Source organism: Channa argus, chromosome 6 (genome assembly GCF_033026475.1).
Source record: "Channa argus isolate prfri chromosome 6, Channa argus male v1.0, whole genome shotgun sequence".
NCBI lineage: Eukaryota > Metazoa > Chordata > Actinopteri > Anabantiformes > Channidae > Channa > Channa argus.
Window position 1 is genome coordinate 14,160,434 of NC_090202.1, and position 17,738 is coordinate 14,178,171.

Sequence of the window (17,738 nt, forward strand, 5' to 3'; positions counted from 1 at the left end):
TCTCTCTCTCGCTCTCTCTTTCTTTGCCTATTCTAAACTCTGCTGGGCGGCGTTGCGCGTCAAAACATTGCGTCTCTGCAGGACTTGCCAAGGCCGGAGAGAAGAGAAAATTTGCCTGGGAAGGAATGCAAAAGGGGGTTTAAGACTGGCATTGCCACAGGAAAAGGAGGTGCGACGATTTCTAGGCTACGTGGTGATCCGTTTTTTCTTCCCTTCAAAGGTAAAATTATTATCTCCTCGTTATTTTTTCCCACTGTGCTGCATTTGTTGTTACGCATTGTTTTCACTTCTCCATTAACACACACGTCAATGGACGGTCTGTCTAGTATTTTCTAATCGAGGTAACTTTTAACACAGAGCCCGCTTTAATATTGCTACAATAAAATAAGTTAATGGCTTTCTATCCTAACATGCAATAAATAATTGTCATAAATATTCTTCCTATCAGGACTAACATTTTCTCAGTGGATGGGATGCACAGGTCTACTCTGCAGTGTACCTACAGTAGCTAGTGGTTTTAATTTGGATATATACTGCCTGCGGTTTCAGTGATGTACGTATGCGCATCCCTCATGTGAGCGCGCCAGGCGCACGTCAGGGAAGATCAATGCGGGTTATCATTCTATGTGCTCATGTGATCATAAAGTGACGACATCACCTGATGTCCCATTGATCTATCAAAGTAAATGTGGATGTGTTAAAGTGTTTCACAGGGGGTGGTGGGTGTGTGTGTGTATGTGTGTGTATGTGTGTGTTCGGCACTGCTGCGCTGAGGCATCCCCGCCATCTGTGCTCTGTGAGGTGGCTGAAGTTCTGCCCCAGATAAAGTGCGCCACTGCCTGTAACCTAATTCACTTCAATAGTCGCACACACACATACTGTAAACCTTAAACCTGCATCCTTAGCTTTGATTGGTTGACCCCACTGAAGTGCATACATGGATAAAGATAGGGACTGATCAAAGTTGATATCCATGGATGGGGCTAAAAGAGTTGCAGCACTTTAAAGGTGATCTTTTACATACAGGAGTTGTATGCATAAACAAATGTTGAGTCCACTGTTGTACCTACAGCTCTGAGTGTATCCTGTTGTTGTTGTTTTCCTGCCACACAGTATGTTTTTATTGTGTTGGAAAGTGTTCACTGACATATAGAATGCCTTGTAAAAAATGTATTAGTTTATAACCTCAATGAACAAGCAAAAATTAATTATCCAGTGTTTCTTTATGTGTTTTGTGAGTGAAAAGAATCTCCAAAACAGCCTGCCACTTAGTGCAGGTCCAATAAAAGAAACAAGCACAGATAAAGATGCAACAGTAACAAGCCCCTGGGATGCAGGGGCATTGCTCCATCAGTAAGACAATTGATATAGGGGGGAACAGAGACTATGTTTTCCTTCTCTAGTCAGTGATGTCATTCTGCTGTATGCTGTCAGGCTTGGGGAAACACTGAATGGAGAAGAGGATGAAAGTACATAAAGTACAGAAATTGCGTGAGTGCAGCTTGTGGACAGTGCAGGGCACAAGGCTCATCTAGTGCTGAGGGGACATACACTGGTTTTTCCGTTTTTTCTTCATTTATTCAACTAACTCCCTGTCCCTTTCTTCTCCTTCCTCATATCCCTCAGTGTTTTTCTCCTGCTTTCCATCATCGTCAGCATCAACAGCAGCACCATCAGTGGCTTACATAACAAAGGGTTTTTTTTTTGTCATTGTTGTTGGGACACAGGGGCCTTTTTGGCTTGTGAGACTCATGGCATGTAGCCTTTTGTGATGACACCCAGAAATGACCAGAATGGATGGCTTGGTGACCTCAAATGACCTGCGGCAGGACTGATGAATAGAGAGAGTGACTGCAGAAAAATAAACATACAAACATGCTGAAAGGCAGAGAGACAGATGAGGAGAAGACACAGGCAGAATGATAAAGAGATAAAAGAGTTGCACAGACTGCCTTCGTCCTGGTGTGTCAGTTGTGATCACATTTTCTGCCGTTGGAGCTTGTCTGGATCTCTGAGATCAGGTCGGCAGTCATCTGATCATGTATGCAGTTTGCTTTTCTGTCAGAGGTTTTTTAGTGCAGCGCAGCCCTGATTGTGTCTTTGCGTCAGCATTATACAGTGTGTCAGCATTCCTTGTTCCCACAAACAGTGTTGCCTACAAAATCATTTTCAAGAATGTCCACCCACCAAACACAATATTCTTTTCATTTGTTGAATATGATGAAAAAGCCTTTACCCGTTTATCTGTAATTTTCTCATGCTTTACCATTGATGATAATTTAGTCTTTACATATTTTCTCAATATGTGGTTACGTATGAGTCCTAAAGTGTCCTGCTTCTTTTTACCCAAAGTAAAACTTAATAGTATAAAACTGAAAAGTGATTCCACAAATCCTCACATTTGAGAAGCTTTTATTGGTGAGCACCAGTGTTTTTGCCCAAACGATTTACTGATGATGAACTAGTCAGTTAATCACATTAACACACGGTGAGTGTTGTTGAATATATCTTTTATCACATAACTAAGACATGTCTTATACAAAGTCAGTGAGAGGGATTGGCTCACTGTTGGGACTGTAAAGAAGTTATTGTCCAGATACTGACTTCAGGTAGTATGCAGGAAGAACTTCATATGGGTTATGTGTGACTGATGACAAGATGTGCATGACTGCAAACCACCACTGTAGTTAAATATTGGTCCATTAAGAGCACATTGAGCATCATGAGATGCTCAATATTGACATGCTGACAATTAAAGGTAACTACATAGTGTGAGTAAACATGTAGTGTGTCTCATCTGGACAGCTTCTCATCTATACATCATGTTTAGCTGGTTCTTTTAGTCTTACTGATTTATGGCAAATGCTTCAGTCGAGGCTTAAATGAAGGAGCTTAAATTTAGTTTAATTAAATTTGAAGACTAGCTTTGAGGCTCACATTATTAAGTTAATTGCTAAGAACCCAGCTACAACCGTTGCAAATATTATTTTATCATAGTAGTAGTACTGAGAATAAAAACTTTTCACATATACCAAAAATGTCTGGCACTATCTCATGAAATGTCTTAAACAGATAAAGAATGAAAAAATAGCTAATTAGTTTGATAATTAAAAATGAATGAAGTAAGAAGTTGTTTCAAGTATAATTACATTTTTGCAACACTACATCATTCAAATATAAACACTATGGGCATTTTCAGATTATTTTTGTGTCTGTCCTAGCTACATAAACATCATCTTGTCCTTAGTCCTGATGATTGTGAGGATAAAACATGCTTTGGGTTAAACATACGCGCGTGTGTGTGTCAGGGATCAGCTCTGACAACTGTACTGAGTGTGTCTTTGTGCCCCATTCCTACGCTGCTGGCACTTTGTCAAAGGAGAGAAAACAAGGGCACGTCTCACTGCCTTATTTATTTACATCCCCTATCCCTCCTATCAGCACTGGAGCCTTTATCAGCCTCCGCCCGACACTAAAGCAGTCATACTGCGGAGCAGTAATGCAAAGACACCCCCTCTCTCTGCTGCTCCCTGTTGTCACCAGGCCTCCTGCTCCCATTCAGTATTTTATTAGTTTTTCCAGATGGTCCAGTAAAGACAGATAGGAGGGAAGGAGACATGATGAGACAACATAATGTGAAGGTTATGACACGACTCATTAAATCCAAGTTGAAAAAGATACTCTGGCCCTGCAAACTACAGTAATGTGGCTTTATATACAGGTAATCTATCAGATATTCTTATATTATTTTGTAAGAGCACCACAGGGGAACAAATTTGATTGAATTCTGTTATAGGTATGGGTTTATTTTTGCAGCAGTGCTCCAGAGCTGAACTTACAATTACCTTAGCATTAAGCAATGAAACCACACAGATTCCAACTGCACCATGAGGCAGGGAACACGGTGTCTAAACGTTTCCTTTATATCATGTACAGTTAGTCAAAACATACTCCTGTCCTCCGGGCCCTGAGCCTTTGGGATGGGCTCCAAGGCCGGCTCGCTAATCTTCTCAGTCACCAGGCCACCCCAGCATAAGTATTTTAAGGGCATGATCTATTTGGATATAATGGAGCGAGTATAGCACGATCCTCACAGTAGTGCTAGGCTAAGCAGCTTAGCTCTGCAGCCTCATAGCCTTAAACACAGACTGAGCAAGTCCTGCTGCCAAAGAAGCCCTGCATTCAACTGGAGTCAGTGCACAGTGGGTTGACCTCAGGCAGAGAGCTGGACAGTGATCTTTACCTTCAACTAATGTCTGTTTTTATTACTAATTTTGCCAGTGCTTAATCAATACAATGAACACCTGTTTGGTCTATAGCAGGGGCAACTCAAATACAAATCATGGAGATTGACATTCAGATTTTCTGTGGTGTCATGAGACCTGAAATGCCTGTAATGATAATAAAGTTGTAAAATTTATTCAACTGTTTGGATGAAGCAATTTTGTGACACGAATATTATGTATTCAAATCTGTATACATACTTAAAAATGCCCCTCCACAATGCTGGTGTCTAGATCTCACCCTTTCAGATGGTTCAGTTTTAAAAATGTATTTTGGTACCGATTTGGCCCAGAGTCCGCCTGCTGAGTGTGTGCGGTCTATAAGCAGAAAATTCACATTGAAGAGTTTTTTAAGCCTAATCGATACTAACTTTGTACTCTGTGAGCCAACCAGAGTTTCCTCTGTTTTTGTTTATGTTGTGTATTTTAAATGCCGTAAATATTATTTATATAATTTTTTATTATTGTTTAATTAGATTAAGAAGTATACAAGCGTATTGATGATATCATTAATGACCTCATATTATTTTGATGTTTGGCTTTAAAGTTTGCCTTTGTTGTTTATCTTTACATTTTTTTTAACCAGTTGTCAAGGAAACAATGCATTACAATGGTTTGTTACAAGAGAGTTCAGTTCAGCTCAGCTATTGAAAGGAACAGACGTGGACTACAAGAGACACGGTAACTGAGCAAAGGAACTGACTACAAGGTGGTGGGGACCGCAACAAGGTAGAAGTGAAAGATTCAGTGTGTAGCTTTGGAAGCACACAGTTTCTTACCAAGTTCTGTGGATTTAGAAATCAAACTCGTTTGATGGCATTGCTTTGTGAACGTGTTTGTGAAATAACTCTTCATAAACGTGTGTTGAAGAATTAGACCATTATTGGCTAAGTTTAGAAACGTGGAGTTCAATACATGTTCAGTGTTCATCATACAGCGACCACCGGATATGTGTAAGATCGCCTCTACAAGTATTCTGCTACAGCACTGAGATAAAAGTTGATAACACTGTTGTATCATGCTCCCAACTAAAATGTCAACATGATGTTTAGAATATTTTTGACTGTCAAAATTGGAATCACCAATAACAATTAATGCCCTCCTGACAAAAATTAGTTCACCCAGATTAACGTGATTGACAAACCTACTGACCAACAACTGGTTTTTACCTTTGTAGTCAAAATTGTTTACATGACCTGTTGGCACTGAATTTAGACTTGGTAGCTGTGGTAGCTGTGGTTGACCCTTTCTATTGTGGTGGACACCAGTTTTGACTGAATCTTCTATATTGTTTTCAGTGTGCAAATGAAATCTGAAACTCATCCTGGGATACCTGGTCTCAATAATCACGCTCAGGTTTCTCAGGTTTTAAGAGTTTTACTGATGCAAGCAGGTTGGAGAATTCTGTAAACCCACAGACAGACTGTAATCCCATCAGCAATTATACACCTGTGGCTCAGTTTACAAGATCAGTTTAAAGAAGCAGCTGTTACACAGCCATGTGACCGTTAGCTGCTGTTTTCTCCGCTCTGTCCTCAGGTGTTCGCCTCCCATTCGACCGCCCACCACGGCCCTCACCTGTGTGTTGCGGTGCTTCCCTTGTGAGCCGACCTGGGCCGGCAGTCCCTTCTTGCACCGCCCGCCAACCCCGCCCATGGTCAGAATGACGCGCTCCAAGACCTTCCAGGCGTACCTGCCGAGCTGCCATCGAACCTACAGTTGTATACACTGCCGAGCTCACCTGGCCAACCATGATGAGCTTATTTCCAAGGTAACCGGCAGTAGCTGTTGGAAACTGGACAGTACTTCACATTCAGGCAGCTCATTATTACAGACTGAAAAAAATCTAGTGAATCCACCATAACAAACCAAGAAATTACTGTGTAGTAATGTTATTTATAGCACGGTTGAAATTAGAGGATGCCATTTATGAGGGTAAAAAGCAATTAAAAGAAGGCTGTTTGAAGATTATAAAAATGGATGGTTGGGTGAAGAAAAATAAAAAATATAAACGGTCACAGCTGCACTAAAATACATCTATTTAATACCATACTAGATGTTTTCGTGTTGTGGCAAATAAAGCCTCCATTGTTAGGTGTAAAGCTGCTTGTACAGAGACTTTACAAGGTGCTATTCATTGGCAACTGGACTTGAGGTTCTCATCCAAAGATGTTGCAGTCCACAGCTGAACTGTCTGTTTTTAATTTACTGTGTGCTACCCACTAAAGAAGATGGAGACTCAACATTTAAGTATACAAGAGACCAAAATACGGAGATTAGTATTTACTCTTTGACTCTCACCCAATAAACAGAGAGTAGAACTATTGCCGTTCGGATAGTTTCAACTTAAAAACTGAGAATTTAAAACATTTTGAAGGTAGAATTCATGGCAGAGCAGCTGTATTGGATTGCATTAGCTTGTATAGGATAGAATAGATAGAACTTTAAAAACCTTTCAGAACAGAGGGAAAATGTCCTCAAGAACCTCAAGCAAGTCCTGGTGCCACTGAGTAGAACCTGTGGAGTAGAAATGTCCTTGAGAACTGAGAATCTCCACTGACATTCAGCTTGATATTTGGTTGCACATTGACTGTTAATTGGAGACTATGCACCAATTTCACGTAAATAATGTTATAACTATACTTTGTGGGCCTTTTCAATAAGGAAATTCAAATATCTGATTCATGCATTTGACTATTTACACAATATTAAATTGTTGTTGCAGCCTTTTAATATTTATATCACCTTGTCTCCAAAGTCATTCCAGGGCAGCCAGGGCAGAGCCTACCTGTTCAACTCAGTGTGAGTATCTCTCCAATTAGGCCACACATCTCTTGCTCTATTTCAACCTACCTGTTTAAAAACAGCTTTACTCTTGAACCTAGGTGTTGGTCAAAGGCGTGGGGGTAGTCAGGAGACGAGTAACACGCTCAGATATTTAAAAAATTCTATAATGCACTTTGCTGTACGTTGTTCTTGTGCTGTTTATAGTCCTACGTGGGGACAGACCTAGCTTGTGCCTCACAGTATTGTATTTCTCATCTTAATTCAGTGTGAAAATTAGCCTGTTTGAATCTTTGCTCCTAGTGCCCTATTAGCATGCACTGTGTGAGTGGGTGTGAGGCAGTACATTCAACTGAGCAAGTTGAGCCACTTTCCCATCACTTTTTTTCAAACTTGTCTCACTCTGTCTCTGTTTTGTGTCTCGTTCTCACACACTGATTTTCCTTCCCCCAGGGTTAATGTCGGGTGTGGCCCTGCAGAGGAGAGAGTTCTGCTCACAGGGCTGCATGCTGTAGCAGATATTTACTGTGAGAACTGCAAGACGACCCTGGGCTGGAAATATGTAAGTATCTTTGGCTGATTTGATGCGCACAAACTGCATCCAAAGTTAGAGAAGGATAAACTGGGAGGCTGCTTTTATAACACACCCTAATTTTATTTGTACCGTAATTGTGTTTGGAGCTCCTCCTCTGTCAGTCAGTGCGGTGCTACAGCTGGGGGCTGGTAGATGTCCTAGAGCAATTGGAGCCAAAAAGGAGAATTTATCTTAGGTGATTTGTGATGGGGGGTTTTCTGTTCTGATAACGGGAAACACATCTGGATGGGGCCTAAATTCATCACTTTGTTGGTCAGTAGATTTACAGTTTAAATCTACTTTACATTATAGTACAGTGCTGAGCTGTTATTACAGTACATGTCTAATTTGTGTTGCTAAATTTAATCACAGCTGCATTTGCTGAGTGTTAATTCAAGATTCAAAGAACTTTACTGATCCCATAGGGAAATTGTGTTGCCTTGTTAAAGCTGCCGTCCACGGGAAAAGTAGAAAAGGAAGGGAAAGTATGTCAACCAAACCGAGGCGAAACCACATAGACAAATAAACTAATACAAACTGCTGAAATACAGCTAAAAACAAAGTAAGATAGATAAGCTAAATAAAAAGAATATGGTTGATTTTAAAGGTTAAACACACATACAGTACAATATGTGTTTAGAAACGAAGAATTTCAACACTTGTTAGCTTTTTATCAACAGAGCTGAGGACGTGCAGCTGTCACTGGTGAACTGGTGAACCCTGTCACTATGGTGGTGAGAGATACATCATAGGGCATGTGACTGCATCCTTAAAGGGTTAACAAAGATACACATGTATGCATACAGTATACTTTGTGTATAGTATACCATTGACCTGCTCTCTTTGCCTAACCTCTCACCGTAATGTTCACGGCTACGTGTCTAACTCCATACCCACTTGTTTAACCTTCAGCCTAAATATAATTGTTTTTCTTATGACGCCTGGTAAACACCTGGTAAGCCAATTTTAGAAGCAGAAACTTTTCTTGGCAGTTTTTATTCCTGTCAGGACCACACAAGGCAGAAAAAAATGAGGTCACATGCACGCTCACAGACACTGCATAGGACTTAAGGAGGGAAGCCAATAATATCAGTGGTAGCAGTGGAGATTTTCAGCAGTCAAAGTTTTATTGAGAGGCTTGAGCTACAGCATTTCTGCACCAAGAAATCTGATAGTGTGCCTCTGCAGCTCTGGACCAAAATAGCCATAGACAAAACAAGGTACAGACCATGGGTGTTTTAAGGAGAAATGGACACCAGTTCCTTCAAAAAATCTTTATTCCTCTGTATTTCTGCCCTAAACGTTACTGCACGCGCCGCACTATGCTCTTGAGCATGAAGCCCCTTGGCTCCTTGCACTGATGAATAAGGATAAAATACAATAATTACTTTTTTCAATGAGGGAGTCATTGCTTGGAGTTTTGTGATGCTCATATGCTCAACCTACCTAGATGCGCGTTACAGAAACTGCACAGTGAGAGAACACTTGTATCAGCCTGGTCCATGATGCTGAAAACTAGCTGGGGATATGTGAGCTGGAAGCAGAAAGTGAGGTGGGATTAGCAAGCAGCAGCCATTGCAGATGAGTTTGAACCCCAGGAGAAACATCTGTAAATCAAAATGTTACCTGGCTAACTCACAACTGGTTTTTAAAACACTTCTGAAAATTACCACAGAGACACTGGACACAATATAGATACACATATTGTTTGTGGAAAAAGCTGCTCTGTAAGGCTGTATTTTAACACAATGACAATGCTAAAATGTTAATGTTTATGCTTATTATTGATGATAGACAGGTACGATGTTTACTATGTTAGTGTAGCATGTTTTCTTTGCCAAGCAGCCAAGGCTGTTATGGATATTTATACACAAACCAAAGTACTGGTCATTGGTAACTTGCTTAAACATTTATCCTTTGTGGTTGTCACTTTAGCATTATCAATTTGGATCTTTAGATTTTCATTACCTGCAACTAGATTCTGTGCCAGGGTTGACAGTATCTCAATATGTTCAGAAAACAACTGTTGCAGTCATGCTGAACTCTATAATTCTATTTTTACAGTTGAGTTGAACTAATGAGTTTCTATGTAGTTCAGACTTTGGCTCCCGTGCATAAATCCCATTCATATTTTCCACAAGAGTTTTGGATTACACACCTAACTGTAGAAATGCATGTTGTAGCCTGCAAAAAAAGCACTCTTCCGTATTATTGACAGTTGCTTGCTTCCAACCTGTGGCAATTTGGTTTTGGCAGTTTCTAAGTGTTGAGACTCATTCCTACCAATAGACAATATGGCAATCCAGTCTGGTCAGAGCTTTGCCTTTGCCAGCTTTGTAGTTTAGTGACTGACGGTTATATAACCAGCTTCCATAGAAACAGATACAGGCCAGGACTGAGTCAAGGATTTTCATTCAGCTAAACAGACTGTCCTAAAATGTTTTTTGTGGCTTTTTCAATGCTATCCTATTCTCTGTAAGAGATATAAACACGTTTTTCTTCCCTGTTCATCTGTCATTTGACTTAAATACCGTCTCTCTTTCTCTCTGTCCCCTGCCACACCTTCCAGGAACATGCCTTTGAGAGCAGTCAGAAGTATAAAGAGGGCAAGTTCATCATCGAGCTGGCCCACATGATTAAGGACAACGGCTGGGACTGAGTGTGAGCAGCTTTGACATGACTGCAGCGGTGAAGGGGGCTGGGTGACTGGGTGGCTGGGAGGGAGGGAGCGAAGGTGGGTCATGTGTGGGTGAGTGAATGACTTTGGTTTGGCTGATTTACCATTAACCTCTCTGCCCATTCCTCCCTATCACATCTCTTCTTGATGTAAACACACACACACACACACACACACACACACACACACACACACACACACACACTCACACACACACTCACATCAAGGTCCCAGACATCCCAGCTTGACAGAGAAACAGAACAGGCAGGCTTGTATGCAGCTAGCAGGACTAGGTGACTGGCCAGCAACAGTAGAAAAGAAAAAAATGTATCAATTTTACTTTTTAAAAAAAACATGATTTGATAGCTCTTTAAAAGGTGGCAAGGCTACCACTAGGAGACATTTTTTTGAGTCAAGTATTCTACTTTGTTTAATAATGATGTTAAATCCAGTTACAATAGGTCATTCTGTAGAAAATTAGCCAGCAGGAGGCCACTTAGCTTGGCCCAGCAGGGTTATTTGGTCTGGGTTTAAGAGCTGAGGGGCATTTGCTCTTTCCCTTCTGTGAATGAGATGACCTAAGATGATTATAGCAAATCTAGCTGATCGAGGCCATGCAAGCTGGGCCAGTGATGAGACTTGGCACATAGGCTCGAGTATATGAGTGTCGGGTTGTGGTGGTGGGTGGTTGCAGGGATTGATGCCCACCAAGCTGCTCACTCAACACAGTGGATAGGGGAAGATCCTGATCCATTTATGAAGTGGCTTTGAGTGCAATTCACTCCATGTCTCTTTCCAGCTCAGGTTGGATAGGGTGGGCTTACAGTGCAACAGATACAGACAGCAACCAGCTTGTCCTAAAACCTTGCAGGAAAGTTCTCTCACAGCTCCTCCTTCAATATACAGAGTTCTGTAAAGTGATCTGCTGATCTTCTGTGGTGTCAGCAGACAAATCGCTGTATCCAGCTGTAAAGCTTGGCCAGATAGAATTACACACGTAAGTGTGACTCAGGTGAGCAACTTCGGCTGGGATTCCCAGTGGTTTGTGAGCATTGTGTGCATCTATCTGCTTATGTAGGTTGACAAGTAAAGGTGACAAGGCTTTGCAAGCCGGAGGGTGTGTGTGTGTAAGTGTGTGTTTGGGATGGGGGGGGGGTAGTCACACAAACACAACCCCTGCTATCATGCAAACAATATACCTCCACATAAGTTGATTTGAAGAAGCAAGTGGCGAACACATGACTGGTTTTGGAGGTCAAAAGAATTGCTAATACTAAATAAACTAAAAACTTAAATTAAGTTTTTACATTTACTGGTTTGAGGTACATACATGATGACAGAGATGTGTACTGTAGGTGCGTATGTATAAAAGATAATACCTCTTCCATCTCTTTCAGTCTGGGATGATGTTCAACTGCTGATTTTCACTAATTGGCTCTCACAAAACCTACTGGGTAACATTATGAAGCTGTGAACTACATAACATGAACCTCTTCTTAGGCTCTACCCCAGTTTTAGATAATTTTTTTATTTTCCCCACCTCACTTATAACAAAAATTCCTCATGCATCATGGGCGTTAGACTTTTGACATTTTAATCAACATTGTTCTTGACTTTGATGCTAACTTTTACTTGTTGAGGCCAGGATGCTACCTAATGTGCTGGGTTTGATATTCTCTGATGGAAATTTATTATTTTCCTGTGAGAGAATCCATTATGGCAGCCTTTACCCTGTGGAAATGCAACATTAGTGCATGCGTGATCTCAAACTAAGGTTTTCTGACCAGTCTTATGCTTGGTTCTCATCATGTTTTTGTGAAAAATAATCAAACCTTGTGCTGTAATAACAACATTAATGAGTTTTATCTCAGTCAGAGGAGTGAGATCCTTCTGCAGTGGTACAAAGCATTTACATGAAATCTGATCCTGGTTTAGAAAAGTAAAATTAGTTCCCCTGTTTGTCACACATAGATCCCTATTTTGCAGTCATTACTCTAGAAGTTGCCCTATATATAGCGCTCCCAGTTTAAAACACAGTTGCATCCAAACCTCAGCAGATACCTTCTTCAGTAACACTCAGCAGCTGACAGTTGGAGGCTGCAACATTAAACCCAGCACAACCAAAGAACCCACCCATCAACAATAAATTGACCAAACAAAAGATACAATTTTGCTTGTGCAAAGTGTTGCAAAACACGGGGGTGTATGTATAGCTGAAACCCAAGGTTGTCGATAGCCTTTCTCTGTGCTATATGTAATGCATTATGATTTTGTAAACAAAAGATCTTAATATATGAATATATTCTATTTACTGTACTCGCCACGAGAATTACCATTCATGTCAACCTCTGTGTTACATACTGTAAATAGTGTTAATGTATTGTGTTTTATCTATGATCCATCAGATGATGAATGAATATGATTTAGGTCATGTCATGCTTTCCCTCTGGTTCTACACATTGGCTGTACAATACTACTTTTTTACTGAAAATGTTTTAGAGTCTTTTGTAAAGGAGGATGCTGATGTTGACTATATATCATTGGATCTTCATCTAATAAAAATGCACCTTGATATATCTATGGAATATTGTCTTTCCTGTTGTTCAACCTTAATCTTGATGTTGGGTGTTGTGTGCCTGAGAGGGGGACTACATAACACTGTATTTAGTGGAGGATTCACAAGAGACTGATTTTGAACGTAATGGTTAAACTCAAATGAGCTTCAAAAGAACAGCAACACAGATTTTCCATAATTCATTTAGAGTCTTTTGTTAATGTGTTCCTGGTAAATTTGACTTCATAACAGATTTTTTTTGTTATAAATTAGTATCGGGATAATGTTTAAACATTTTTATCTAAAATGTAATGGTTTTAGTAGTAAAACCTAAAACCTACCTTTGTTTTTGCAGATGATAGGTGTATGTACAGCTTCTGCACACTAATAACTATAATTCTTAAATAATACACGACAACTACAGCAAGAGAAAGATGAAATGAGTAATTCTCACAAATGACGAGGTGGATGTTTGTGTGAATTGACCAGGCGCCACCAGAGAACGTGGGCACAGACCCTGCTGAAATATGAATCTGATGGTGAGTTTTTTTGTCCCCATGGTAACAAGTGCATCATCTGTTACTATAAGCGGGACTGTAAAAAACAACAACAGCAGCAGCCTCTTGGTACAGTATCTCACTTGGATACAGAAAGTGTTATGAGGATGATACTTGTGTTTTCCATACTACTGTTATTAATTTGTAGGTGTGTGTTTGTGTGTGCGTGTGTGTCTTCGGAGGAGGGTTGAAAGTGGGCGGCATTAAGAGTCACACCTGTTAGTCATACATTAATCAAGCTCCTCGTCATGCTTACTTTCCTCCTCTTCTATCCCCTCCCTTTCTGTTCTCACCTTTTCTCCTCCAATTTCATATCTTGTTTTTTTTCTCAGAATTCATCTTCCATTATCACTCTTCATCCTTCCTCTGCTCTCCTCCCTGTGTCCTCTGTCCTCCTCAGTTATTCCCTGTAGTGTTGTTTCTACTAATTATCCTAGGCTGGTTTCTTTCTCTGTGTCCGACTTGGCTAACCCACTCCAAATCTCACTGCAGCAGATGGTGCTGTGTTTGCATTGGGCTGGGTCTCCTAGCAACCCTGTCTGTTGTTCCTAAAGCAGAGCAGTGGAGGAGTGGGTGTCATGCACTGTCTGGGTCTGCCATGCTCACCCCTCCACTGCCTCTTTGATTGACCTGACCGGCCGCTGATGTTTACATATGTGGCCCTGTCTCTCTCTGGTGCATAAGTAGGGCACAGGGCTGACTGTCTGGATTACCATAAATGTGTAATGATTAAATACGATGCATAAAAGCAGGGCAAAGCAGAACATTACTACCAATGTATCCACCTCTTTTCCACATAAAATGTGATTTGATACCTGACCTAGATTTTACAGATGGTCACATATGTGTTGTGATGACAGGAAAAGATCACGCCTGAGTCACACTGGGTCAATTTGTAGCACTAAAAACTTACAGGATTATGTCTGTGTAGGTATTATACATGTATAATGCCAGGGCAGAACATTTATAAGGTCATTACCATAATGTGAAACAGTGTAGTAAAAACACATCATCGCGTCTGCACGTTTACTTGTGGGTAACACATTATCATGATAACACATGAACTTAACACTGTTCTTGTTAAGGCTTTCACTGACATATTTCTAACCTCACCTATCACAACTAAATGGCTCATCCTAACCCTTCCCCAAACCATAAGTCTTTACCCTCAAACAAGCATTTAAACTTGCTAGAACCTTTGAAACGTACTAATTAAGAAAAAACTCTTTTTTGAACATCATAAAAATACTGCAACATGCCTAACAATTATTTCAGGAGAGCTGTCAGAAAATCAGCTGGACTGTGGGCTGCAAGAATCAGTAACAGGTCTGCAAACTCTAGTTAGCTAATACACTAGTTAGCTTTGACTTACAGGTGAGAAATTGGTCTACTGTTGGTCAAAGGATGAGAGGAGGAAGGTGTGTTCATAGGCAGAGAGAGAAGAGGAAAGCCAAGAGTGCAGGACTGACAGTAGGGAATTTTAATGTTGGGACTATAACAGGGAAGGCTAGAGAGTTGGTGGACATGATGCAGAGATGGAAGGTGGGTAAACTGTGTGTCCAGGAGTCCAGGTGGAAAAGTAGCAAGGGTCAAGGCCTAGAAGCAGGGGTCAAGTTATTTTACCATGGTGTGGATGCAGTGGCAATCCCAGAGTCTGCTGGGGCCCTAGGCAAAAATGTATGTCATGCTTGACATATGGAAAATACAATAAAATACACACCACATTGCACCATAATCTTTATAATATTCAGTACTCTTGTCCAAATTTCTTTGCATCTAAATTTCATAATTTAGCATTCATAGCTGGACAGTTTAGTCGGACACAGCTTTCATCAGCTTACCACAGAAAAGTATTGTCTGAATTAGCTGATTATTTGCAGCCTGCTAGCTAAGCTAACAAGTTGACTTCTGGTGAATCCAGCAAAGCTGGACACATTAGGCTGCTCTGATAACTTAGTTAACTAAGTTAACTTATGTTAAATGTCAAAGTAAACTAAAGAAATATTGTGATGGCAGTGAAACTTCCATTATTCAACCGCTTTTCCCGCAATTACGGCTACACTAGCAGCATTTAGTGAACACTATTTAGCATTATATTTAACCTTTATTATCTGCTCCAATTAGCACTATCTTGCTTTTTCTGCTCTTCCTCTTTTTTTGCTCACAGAATGATAACTCCTCTTTATTTTCGTTGTTTCATTGCAAACTGTGCAGTCAGTGCTGTGCATAGTTTAACTTTTGTCAGGCCTCGGGGGTCCCTACTGGCTTGGGGCCCCAAGCATTTGCCTGAATTGACTGGGGGCACAAAGCACCTCTGTTATCCTGAATTATCCCGAAAGAGGAGTTTGTAAAGAATATTCTGGAGGTGACTTCTGACTAGTTTGTTTAATAAGATCTTGGAGAGTGAGAGGATGCCCGTGGAATGGAGGACAAGTGTATTGGTGCCAGGTTGGAGCTGCCAGGCAGGAGGTCTAGAGGAAGACCAAAGAGCAGATTTATGGATGTACTGAGAGAGGACATGAAGTTAGTTGGTGTGAGAGAAGAGGATGCAGAGGACAGGGTTAGATAGAGGCAGATGATTCGCAGTGGCGACCCCTGAAAGGGAACAGCCAAAAGGAAAAGAAGGAACAACTTCTACATAATGAAGACTTTTATTTCAATATCTGTTGTCTGAAGGAAAGCAGCTTTAACTTCATCTAGAGAAATAAGAAAACAAGAATTAGAAGTTATAAAGTCCAAAATTTTAAGAGTAGATGTTTCAAAGTTCCTGGTGGATAGATTTAGACAACTAAAGATTTAGACAACTAAATCTATCCACCAGGACGTCTTGGGCTCAGCAATTACCATGTTAATCAGTTTTACCTCTACAGAATAAAGAAAGAATAAAGTATGTCAATGAATATTAGTATTTTCTAAAATTCCCTATAATGAAATCAAATCAAATTTTCCGTATGCTCTTTATGTTCTGGTAACATATTGTCATCACAAACACAAAAGTTCAGGAGAGGATTATCAATGAAGCATCTAAAGTCTCTAATGGCTCCCAAAGAAACTATCCATCATGAACAAACTAACACACAGTCTCTCTCATACACACCAGACAAAACCGCTTTACTATTGCTGAGGGAAAAAAACAATATAAATGGCAGCCACAAGCCATCTTACGATCCCTCTGCCCATGATTAATTGCTTTAATTTACTTTTTAAGCTGCATCACACAGACAACACAAACGCTTCATCCTTCTCCTTGAAGCCTGCTGATTCATTGCAAAAAGAACAACAAGCCACTGCTTCACGAGTGCCCTGGATAATGTTTTTGTGTATTTTCAGGCAATAAAATCAGGTAAGCTCACTTCTAAAAATGTACTGTTGTGGACGTAAGTTGTACCAGACATTGTTGATCAATATGAAGGAATGAAATCTCTTCTGAGGACTGTCTGCACCAGCATCTAAAAGCTGCTTTTGTGGTTCATGTGTTTTTCTTTCTGAGAGAAATCATTGACCCCTGAGGGAAGCAAAGTGATGCCTGCCTGCTTGTTTGTTTACTTGGGTACCCACAGGCCTCAGCAGAGATCGTGTGTGTGTGCGTGTGTGTGTCTTGTGACCTCATATCTGTAACAGCCACTCAAAGAAAGCTGAGGCCGGCTCCACTGAAGTGCTATGTGCATGGCCAGCACAAAACGATGCATTCGAAGGCCCTCAGTGAAGCCGGCCTGAGTGATGACACTTTGCTGTTCAGAAGGTTGACACTATTATTCAGACAGAACCTTTTACAAGCAGAAAGAGTATTCAGGTGATTTTACAGGGGAAAGGTTTTACCTTTCAGAGGTCCCCATGTTTCTCGTCATTCTCCAGCTTAAAGTTTATTCTTTCCCTTTCTTTTTCAAGCCTCCCTCTACTCAACATGTTTAACTTATTGTTGTACTTTTTGTTTTTTCTTCATTGCGCAGAATTATTTTTATTATTTTTATTACACAAGTAGGTTTCAGCTGCTGAAGGGGGAGATGTGCTCACCTTTAATCTTAGTTTACCAAGAATACATGCAAGTGTAATTTTATGAGGTTGTGTCTTAGCAGTGAACCATAGGAAGACTTAAATGCCTGGTAAATGTCTTGCAAATGTAGAGGAGCATTTCTCCTTTTTAGGACTTATTTGGGATTTAGAGCTTCCTAAAAAAGAAGTGAGAGAGAAGGAGATCGTGTTGAGGCTTTGAGTAAATGTGATTTGGTTTATTTGGATTTTTAACACAGTAATTCATTATGACGAGGATCTATTTTTGTATTGATGTGATTATGACACTGACTATTTT

At 40.4% G+C, this 17,738-nt stretch overlaps 1 protein-coding gene across 2 annotated transcripts; it reads left to right on the forward strand.

Moving 5' to 3' along the window:
• The first annotated feature begins 7 nt into the window (after positions 1 to 7).
• Positions 8 to 12,903, forward strand: ypel2b (yippee-like 2b). 2 transcript variants are annotated; one of them, XM_067507950.1, is made up of 6 exons: positions 8 to 220; positions 1,627 to 2,021; positions 5,823 to 6,054; positions 7,042 to 7,085; positions 7,521 to 7,629; positions 10,211 to 12,903. In XM_067507950.1, the coding sequence occupies exons 3-6, from the start codon at positions 5,938 to 5,940 to the stop codon at positions 10,298 to 10,300; spliced, it is 360 nt and encodes a 119-aa protein (XP_067364051.1). In that variant the 5' UTR covers positions 8 to 220; positions 1,627 to 2,021; positions 5,823 to 5,937; the 3' UTR covers positions 10,301 to 12,903. The 2 variants fall into 2 exon arrangements, with proteins under 2 accessions (XP_067364051.1, XP_067364050.1); XM_067507949.1 differs by lacking the exon at positions 1,627 to 2,021 and having other exon boundaries at positions 12 to 220.
• The last annotated feature ends 4,835 nt before the right edge of the window (positions 12,904 to 17,738 follow it).